At 41.1% G+C, this 10,578-nt stretch overlaps 1 protein-coding gene across 1 annotated transcript; it reads right to left on the bottom strand.

Annotated features, from left to right (window-relative positions):
* Positions 1–1,801: 1,801 nt before the first annotated feature.
* RAG1 (recombination activating 1) lies at positions 1,802–5,579 on the bottom strand. The gene is made up of 2 exons (XM_033514984.1): positions 5,558–5,579; positions 1,802–5,031 (listed from the first exon to the last, which is right to left on the bottom strand). Exons 1-2 carry the CDS (start codon positions 5,577–5,579, stop codon positions 1,895–1,897), a joined length of 3,159 nt encoding a protein of 1,052 aa, XP_033370875.1. The 3' UTR covers positions 1,802–1,894.
* Between the last annotated feature and the right edge of the window lie 4,999 nt (positions 5,580–10,578).

The following is a 10,578-nucleotide window of genomic DNA, read 5'->3' as shown; positions in this document are numbered from 1 at the left end:
CAAAGAAATTTTTTTTTAAAAAAATCTAGAAATGAACACTCAGTAAGTGCAGATATACATGATACACCATACAGAAAATGCTGCAGCCCTCATAACTCCTCATAAAAAAAGACATTATTTCCAACTGCAGATTCTGACATTGTGTTAAATTATGTTTAAAGAAGTCATGTTAAACTAAAATCCTAAATTACAGACTATTTTTAAATGTTGATTTCATTAGTTGAAACCAAAAGGAAGGTATAATTAGAAAAACATTAATATTTGTACTAATTACTAGTTCTTAATTCTATCTTTTAATTGTCCATACATGGTAAGTGCTAGACCCTTAAAGATATAGTTAACATGAACAAGATACTACAAAACAAACCTCAAACCATCAATTCTTTCAAATTCGTTGTTCACTTACACTCAGAAACCAACTTCTGCCACATCAAAATAAAAAATAAGTGGATTTTTTTATATGTTTTTAGATCTGTGCTTTGATTGTTTCCGCATTTAATCTTGTTTCAGAAACATTACTCCAAACACAGTAACACCCTAGCCACAGATGCAGATCTGAAAGGCTGGATGATTTGGAGTCATCTCAGGTGATGATTTGAATATGTTTCATGAATATATCAGTGAATTAAAGACATAATTTTATGAATTATGAATATACTAAATATCACTTCAGAAAGACAAATACCAACTGAACACTGCTGTAATAATGAAAAATATGATATGCAGAAATTTCAAGAGTGTATTGCTTTTTAAGTACTCATGTAAGCAACTATCTTTGAGGTAAATAAATATTATCCCTCCTTTACAGATTTGGAAAGTGAAGCTGTGCATGTGGTATATGGCAGGTGAGAAAAATTTCAGTATCAGATACAGCTGGAGTACAGCAGCAGCAGCAGTCAGGGAAATATCCCACCGGCATGTATCTGACCAAGGTAATAACCATCTCCTGAGAAATGGCACTGCTGTGACTAAAGTCACTTGGTGAAACTGTGCACCTACTGGTACTAATGAGGATTTACTGGTGACTTCAGTGAGGCCAGGAATTCATTCAATAAAACTGTACTAATGCAAATTGTACTTTATACTGAAGTTACCATAGAAGTCTAAAATGCTCATGAAGCAACAAGCTTTGTATAATGAGATAACCACAAGGTACTGTAAATCCTGATTTAGGAGCATGAGTACAAGTTTGCCTTTCAGAGTAAACAAGCTATGATAAAAATATCCTTTAAAAACTTCAGCTTCCTCTCCTATATCTTCATATAGTAAATTAGCATGATGATACCATCATCTGCTCCTAAGCATCACTACAATATAAAAGTTAAATAATAATATTTCTAGAGTATGACATCAAAGTTTGCATCTTTAGTGAGTATTTTCTACAAAATAACTGAACTTTATCCCAAAACAATTATCCAGCTGTCTCACTGATGAATCTTTACTTATAAAACCCAACAAACCATCAGGAAAATAATCAAGCCCTCTTAAAAAGTAAAGAGTAAAATATTCAACAAAATGCAAACAGAACAAACATCAATGCTCCTTTTCAGCAACTGTCACAACTCTCCACAATCATATTCCCTCCCAACTAAAACCTGCTATAAAACCTTGTTTACTTTGACTTTATCCCTTAGAAATAATATGACCAGAACAAAACAACAACCCTTCTTTGCAATTTTTTTCTGCTTTCATCTCATGTAACAACTGGCAAATGCACCAGTGCATTGCCTCTTCGAAATGCCCAACGCACACGGTGTTTATTAAATGAACTCCTCTCAGTACCTTAAGAGGGAGTGTAAATTTCAGACTTCTCTGCACCTCTACAGGTCTGAAGAAGAATCTGATTCCTTGCAGGGAGACACCATCACAAACCCAAACCAAAGGTGCTGTACATTCAGAGTTCTGATGAATCATTGTTTTCCAAGACCTCCAGTGGCAAGGAGTCACCTAAACTACCCCCTGAATCAATGGTGAAGCTCTGGCTTTTTAATGTTTTATGGGCATTCATGAACTTCTGGAGGTACTTGGAGGTATATAGCCAGTGGTGCTTCAAGACATCCTCCATCTCATAGACTTTGGACTGCCTGGCATTCATTTTTCGGAACCTCCTAAACAGTTTGTTTCCGGACTCATTTCCTTCACTTGCCCAGGCCCCAATGGATCCATCTCTTTCAATGATTTCAGGAACATGAGCAAGTGTTTTGTGGAAATAATTTGTAATCTTGCCCTCATACCTGTACTTGAACTTTGTAGATAGGAGTTCTGCAAAACGCTGTGAATTGTAGCTGTACTGGCAGAGCAGTTCTGGGCACTCCTTGGCAGGGCATGAGGACCGCCACACTGGCTTCATCTTCAGATAAAGGTCCATTAGTTCTTTTAGGGCTTCATGCCTTTCCTCACACTTTATTAATTCACATACTGCCTCTACAGTCTCTTTGGACATAAGCTTTCTAGCAAAATTTCCACTCATCTTCAACATAGGCTTCAGGTTCATCTTCTTCCTAAGGTGTTTGTCAAGAGTCAACTGCCACCTCTTCCTCTCCTCTTTAGACACATCGGGATTCTTGTAAAGTTCACCAATCTCCATCTGGAAAATCCTGTAGAATTCTGTTGCATTGCCAATGTCGCAGTGCAATGCATCTATGGAGGGAACAGTCTCAATAAAAGGTTTGGCTGAAACACCTTTCACTCTGTCACGGAGCTCATCAACAGACTCGTGATATGGGTTGGACCTCCATATTTCATATCGCTCCAGATTTTCAGCATGGCTCCTGGTTATGGAGTGGAAGACCAGATTCTGGGATGCCTCCAAGCGGGTTGCATCACACAGGGTACAAATGTAAGTGGAACCTGAGGCCTCCAGTCCTTCCACTTCCCGCACGAGTTTCTCATCATATCCTGTACCCCTAAAGATGAACCTAAATGTTCTCAAGATGCCTCCCATTTCAAGCAGCAGCTCACTGTTTTTCATAGCCTCTCTTTCTGCTATGAGGGGGCTCAGAATTGCTGTCAGAGTTTCATGATCTGATTCATCAGCCAGCATAAGGCACAAGGGCTTACAGCACAACTCTGAATTGGGCTTTACTTCCTCAAAGATCCTCTTGCTTTCATTCCCATGTGCTACAGAAATGTTCATGACTGTGAAAGAAAATCGAACAGCCTTCTCGGGGACAGCAGGCCCACTTCCATGCTTTTCACTGACGTCTCCCATTCCATCACAGGACTCTTTTACTACCACAGTGAAGGGGCCATTCAGATAGTCGTCCAGGTTTTTTGCTTTCATGCCTTCCAAGATCTCCTCCTCCATGTCCTTTAAGGCACAGACCAAGGCTGCATCATATCGGAATCTCTTTGCAATTGTGTCTACTGGGTAATCATCGATTGACAGTGGCAGTCCTGATAGTCCATCTATAATTCCCACTTCTGTGTTAGTGGATACATTTTTCAGGGGAGGTTTCCACTCAAATGGGTGATAACCTGGTAGGAGGGCTTTCTCAGCAGTGCGAAGAGCATGCAAAGGCTGGAAGATCTGCCTCCCCGTGACAGCTTTTACTGTTCTATACATTTTATGATACTGACTACAGCTGAGAAACGTGTTGATTCGGATGGCCAAACAGACAGCGGGATGAAGTCCAGATCCCCTCCCTTGCATTATAGCCTCCAGTTCATCTGCTTGTTTGTGTTCATTTTTTGCTCTCAAAGCTAGCAGGAACAAAGTCATGCATACAGCCTTTATATCACCTCCTTCTTCTTTCTCAGCAAAAGCCTTGACTTGACGTTTCAGTTCCCTCAGACGATGTTTCTGAGCTCTTCTCGTCAAGGACAGGAGGTGCTGCCTTGGTCGACCACCTTTATTGATGTAGCTACAGAGCTCTCTGTCTTTCATCTCCTTGTGACCAGAGAGGTGTTGGCCATATTTTCCGTGCAAGATCTCTTCATCACATTCCTTTACAGGGCATCTTATAGTCAGGTTATCAAGGATGTTCAGGAAGGATTTCACTGGGGTTACCAGATCGGTAGGAAAGCAAGGATACCAGCAGGAGGGGCAATAGCTGCCCATAACCCTGATACATTTAAGGATGCAAGTTCTGCAAAACAAGTGTCTGCACGTTGTTTCCACTGGATCTGCCAAAATATGATCACAAATCTGGCAAGAAATGGATTTAATGAAATCTACTGGGTAATCAATTGAAAGCAGCTTGGTGCTGAGATGTATATCCTTGCAATTGACAATGTCTTTCATTAAATTTTTGTTGTTTATCTGTGCTTGGTTCTTTATACCTCTGTTTAGCCGAGCAAGTTCTCCAGTGGTTTTGACACGTTTACCACGTTGTACACTTGGGGGCTGGCTTTTTCTCTTGACTCCTCGTTTGGCAGTATGGCACACATCACAGTTTGGGGAATGGGGTTGCCACTCCATTGCGCTGTTCCTAGGAAAATATACTTCACATAGAGTATTACTGAATTTTCCATGTATAATACTCCAACAGTTGTGACAAAATTGAGTGGGATGAATAGTATCGACATCCCCTCGCACATCAATCTTGAAAACTTTAGCAATAAGATCTGGCCAAGAGGTTGCTGTTTTTTCTTTCTTTCTCAGAAGGCACAGAGTTTCATCATCCACTGGCCCATGCACTGGGTAGGTTCTCTTGTAGCAATCAGTTTTAAATGAAACTCCACAGATGCGGCAGAGTTGCTTCAGATTGTTCTGATGCACTCTATTGTCTTGTGTTTTCATGGCATGGGCATCTTCCTCAAGTCCCTGCCTATTGCCTGTTAACTCCATCTTTTCTCCTCTTGGCACTGCTTCATCTTTATGCAGGATGAATTCTTTGTTTGAAGAAACAGCCTCTTCTGCCTGATCTTTGCCTATGAGCTGGCTGTCATCAGAGGGTGTTTTTTCAAATGATGGCAATTTAAAGAGCTTGAATTTCCATTCAGAAAATTTTGTGTATGTATGCTGAAGTTCTTCAGGTAGCTCCATTTGTGATGCTACTGACGTCTGCAATCTCACAGAAACAAGATCACCTGAAAAATAGAGAGATGTAAGTTAGCTTATTTTCCAAAATTAATAATAAGGCCATGATTTTAATAGAACAATTCTAATTACTTTAACTAAGAAATGAAAGACATTACTCATCCAAGACATCTATTGAACTGACAGGCCCGAGAAAGACTGTCCACTCGATATGAGATGAATTCCCAAATTTATTTTGACTTTGATCCTGAGGGATCACGTCTATTTGATCACCTGTGCACCTTACACAAAGCCATTAGTCATCCTGTAGTAAACATCCAAATTGCCCCTTCTTTCTTTTGTTTGATGGAGCTGACCATAAGTAAAGCTACTATAGACAACAGCATTACATTCTGAAAGTTGGTGATTTTTTTTAATGTGACACTGATCTCAGTTGGTGTCTGAAGGAAGAATTGTGTGTGTTCATGCTATACTATCTAAATCAGCAAACCCACTGCTCTCATGTTATTTGTTAGTTCTGAACCTGGCCAGAAGCATTTCTTACATGGCATTCCACATGGGCAGAGCAGCACATACCACTCAGTCCCAGTGTAGACATTATTCAGGCCCCATTCTTGTAAGGTACTTTAGCATGTTCTTAATGAGTACAAGTAGTTCCATTAAAGCAGGAGAAGTGTCCTCTGTTGATGCAAAGCACTACAGTTCCCTGAAGTCCAAAGGGGATACAGCAATGCATACTGGCTTCAGATTTGATCGTGAGAGAATATTTATACATTGTACATTAGCTGTTCATTTAAGTACCTTGCTGAGATCCCTCTGTAAGGATTACTGGTACTGGAAATCTGAAAATGTCTGTGTAAATTTGACCCTAATTTTAGCTTTCATAGAGGTGCAGCCAAAAGTAATATCAATGTGGTTTCCATGGAAATACGGTGTGTATAAAAATAAATACAAGACTTTCGCCTCAAACATGGAAACTTTTTGCTGCTGCATCAGACCCAGAAAATAAAATTGTATAGAAACAACAGGAGTGACTAACCTATTTTTCATTACCTGGCTATGAGAAGTGCACAAGGTAAACAAACAGTATAGAGAAAATTCTGTTAAGTTTTCTGACTTACTTTGGTTTCACTGCTCTGGTTGGTGTAAGTAATAAAAATAAGGAAGATGTACCTTAAGACAATGCACTAGAACTAGAAATTAAATAGCTGTGATTTCTTTTACTGATTTTATCATCACTTAGTAATCTGCATAACTTGCTAGAAATCTCGGTTCAGTGTCTTTTCATTAGTTAATTACATCCAAGTCATGGTCCAAAGTGATGATGCCCAGGGTTTCTGAGATTATTTCATCTATAAAGCATCATTTTAGTACAGCCCTTCAGAGTCTGTTGGGAAAGGACTGTATGCATTAATTAAGCTCCACATCCAGAATGACATACCAGTCTGATTAGCTTTTTCCTGAAGAGCTGAGTTTTACTTTAAAATCATTCACTAGGCTTGGCAACTACAATTTAGGTCTGTTTTCTTCCCAGCTTCTCTTCACGCCATCCCACTGAGAACAAGCTGCCCATACCACTGTCCCCATCTGCCCACATTGCTCCATCCAGCTGCCTATACTCCTAAATATCTCTGTCTGCACTGCAGTCCCCTGCTGTCCATTGCTGATCCAGCCTGGCAACGAGCATGCTTGTATTCTGCTGTTCACAGATCTGTGAGGTGCAGCTGTGCACAGATGTTTTCAGAGCATTACTACTGTCTCACTTTCCTGTGACAGACTTGGTGAAATTCATGCTCTGAGCAGTAACCCTTTTCCCCTGAATGGTTCTGTGTTCCTACCTGCAGAATAATTGAATATTTAATTGCCCTATACTGCCCACAGATCCTTCTCTTCTACATAACACCCTATGCAATTTTGTGTAATTTCACCACCACCAGCAGCACCTTCAGAGTCTCTTAAACCATGAGTAATGCCTCTTCAGGACAATATAAAAGTCATTGTAAAGAAACAGCCAGCACAGAGTACATTTAATGCAAAATACTTAATACTTTCTCCGCTCTTCTGACCCTTTGAGTAAGTGCCACTGCAGTGCCATACTCATCTCCAAAGCCATGACCTGACTCTTGCTACTAATCACCAGCTCAAATTAATCAGACAGGGTTTACCCATAATAAAGGAATGTTCAAGCAGTTTTTTCTTTTCCTCTTTCATTGAACATGTCCTGGAAGGAATGAATGACAAAGGTACCCTCTCAGGTTATCAAACCTTCACCTTCTGCAGTAGTTAATTGTTGCCAACAGGCTACTCATCAAATGCTTTTGAACTGTCTAGCTCCCAGGCAGTGGAGATTACAGCAGCTCTCTTGGGAAAGCAAGAAATATTCCCAGTGCTAGGAATATTTCCTGCTACTCATGCAAAATGTGCCTGTGTTCTGTTATTCTAGTTGGGGTCACGCTGAACAATCTTTTTTCACCTTGCCTACCCTGCTCAGATTCTTACAGAGGGAACTCCAGGCATGAATCCCCAGCCATGGTTATTTAATCAACTCAAACAGCTGTGCTCAGTATCACCTCTTTTTCTCTTGAAAAGGAAAAAAGAAATCCCTTTTTTTTCCCCAGATCACAGTATTTCATACATTTCTGAAGACAAGCAAGATTTCAATACTTTTGTTCACATCAGGGAAGACTTTGCTTTATAAAAAGGCTCACCAAAATGAACAGAACAACCTCTGAAGTGAGGAAGCACATGTAAAATCATTGACCTGCCCATTAAACCAGGACAAGGAAGCAACACTGGGAAGTCCTACAAGCATCTGGGATGCTGTCATTAATACTGCTAGCCTACCTTCAGCTCGCTGTCAGCTTGTAGAGCTGCTGCTATGTCTGCCCAGTTTGTTCCAAATGCCAAGCATGTTTGCTGTCTCTCATGCATGCTCTCACTCTTTCTGTGGTCCCTCTGCTTTTTAAAGGCACTGCAGTGCTGTTTATCTCACTTATCCCTCTCCCTCTGAGCTCCCCATACAACACTGGTGCTAACCACAGTTTATTTGAACTGAACACAATACAGAACTCTCAAATCCAGGTGGCACCTGGCAATTTATGAGGCTTAACCACAAAATTCATATAAACAAGGTCGTCTTGTGTGAGACTCCTGGGCTCTGAGATAAGTACGCAGACTCTCTCTGAGGAGCACCTGCACTGTTTTTTAACACGAAGTTTGCATTTAGCTTTATTTTTTGTAGTTTCATAACTGGTTTCTTCACTGTTAACTCTCTGAGAGTTAAGAGTGACTTTGTCTTGGTCACAGTGGTATTCCACATCAAAGCTATTTCATTGAAGGCCAGTGTCTCACTTCCCCAGCCAACCTTCTGCAGTTTGGGTGAATGACAACGGGGAGCAAAAAATGTCCGTGCATCTGCTACCAGTATTTAATTTTCATGGATATGACCTCTTTAGTAATGTGTATCTGGGGTCTTGAAGGCCCTGGGCAGGCAGGACAAATCAACAATATAAAAGCTAGTTACATACTTACTGAGTAACTGGTAGGTATTACACCAGGTATGGGCCATAGGTGACCACAAAGAGTGACCAGTCGAATCTTCTTCCTGAAAGCCCAAGAAGAAAACCTGTGCTTGGTTTCCACAAAGGAACTATCTCAAAAACTGACTCAAAGTGGAAAGATGTTGCCATATAACAGCACCCTGAAAGTTTTCAGTCTCCACACACAACACTGTGCAAAAATTGTAGTGATCCATCAGATTGTTTCAAATGTGAACATAAGTTCATGCTCCAGAACTAGGAATTTGCAATAGTTGAAGAACTACATAAACACCCAGGCATTTCCCTTTTTCCAGAGACTTTGTGATCCTCCAGGACTCAGAACCCATTTCTGACTTGCACAGTTTTCCCTGAGAAGGTGGCTGAGGGAAGCCAGCGTGCTTACATTGCAGCTCAGGATCTCCCAGTTAATGCATCTCTTACCTGACAGCATCTAATGTCAGCCAGAAGAAAAATCAGCAGAAGTTGTAATACTTGATATTTTCCATAGCTAAAATAGGTGAGAGCACTCACATTCTTTTGTCTACTCTGATCTCACAACACTTCCAATTCTTAGAATCGTAGAAGCCTCTAGGTTGGAAAAGGCTATTAAGATCATCAGATCTAACCACAAACCTAGCACAGCCAAGTCCACCACTAAATCTTTTCCCTAAGTGACACATCTGCATGTCTTTTAAATATCCCCTTGCGATGATGACTCAACAACTTCTGTGACCAGCCTGTTCCAGTACTCTTCAACCCTTTTGGTGAAGAATTTTTTCCTAATATCCAGTCTAAACCCCTTCTGGTGCAACTTGAGGCCATTTCCTCTTGTCCTATCATTTGTTACTTGGGAAATAGCCCGACCCCACCTTGGTGAAATGTTCTTGAAAGTAAGGCAGATGTAGAGAGCAATAAGGTCTCCCCTGAGCCTTCTTTTCTCCTTTGAGCTAAACAACCCCAGCTGCATCAGCTGGTCTTCATAAGACCTGTTTTCCAGACCCTTCACCAGTCTCATTGCCCCAGCACTTCATTGTCTTTCTTGTAGTGAGAGGTGCAAAACTGAGCACAGGATTCAAGGTGCTGCCTGACCAGTTCCCAGTACAGAGCAACAATCACTTCCCTGCTGGCCACACCATTGCTGAAACAAGCCAAGATACCATTGGCCTTCTTGGCCACCTGGGCACTGCTGGATCATTTTGAGCTGTCAACCAGCAGCACCTCCAGGTCCTGTTCCAGCCATTTTGACTCAAGCTATTCTTGTTAGATGATGTCTTGGAGAAGTGGTTAGTCCTGAGTCTTTGTGCCACACTAGAGGCACCTGCAAACCAATGTAAAGATTCACACCAAAGCAAGTAATGTGTGGAGAAAGGAAACAAAGTATTTATGGGATATGCAATGCATGGAGAAAGTAAAAGTGCTTAAAGGCAAATACTGATTTCCTTGCTCAGATTCTGACATGCACAAAACCCTAATATGAAATAAATCCCAATGAGAAACATCTGAATGGGAGTGTTAGGATAAAGTAGAACACAAGCCCTACGTGTCATTCCAGGCCAAAGCAGTGTGGAACAAGGACGTCATGGCTGAGGCATTTCTAGAAATCTGAGAACATTAGATGGCTAGGGCCTGATCTCACTACTCTGCTGTTTTGCCTGAACTTCCGAGCAACCTACTTTTTTTTACTATTCACTCGCTAGCACTTGGAGAGACCTTTTCAAAAAAAAAAAATCAGGTCGAGCTGCAATGCCAGATATCAATCAAAATCACTCTCTGCAGTCACAGACTGATTTCCTCTCTTATCTTGAAATGGCAGGCACAGTTCCCTGACAATACGCATTGTTAGGATTGAGGAATTTGAGGCTCTTTGAGAAGTTTAGCAGATCTCTCCCTCTGGGGTGCTTCAAAACTTCACCAGGTAGCTGGCTGCCTGTCCTGTCCCTCCGGGAGCCTGAGTTCCCATGCAAAACCACACTGTTCAGGCATCAGCTTCCTTATCAAAGGAACCACACGAGCATACATAAGCCTAGTCAAGTGCTTTTCTTCCAAGTACACAAGAAA

The sequence above is a fragment of the Parus major genome, chromosome 5, assembly GCF_001522545.3.
Source record: "Parus major isolate Abel chromosome 5, Parus_major1.1, whole genome shotgun sequence".
Lineage (NCBI taxonomy): Eukaryota > Metazoa > Chordata > Aves > Passeriformes > Paridae > Parus > Parus major.
Note: the sequence above shows the minus strand (reverse complement) of the source record. Positions and strands in the feature narration are given on the sequence as shown.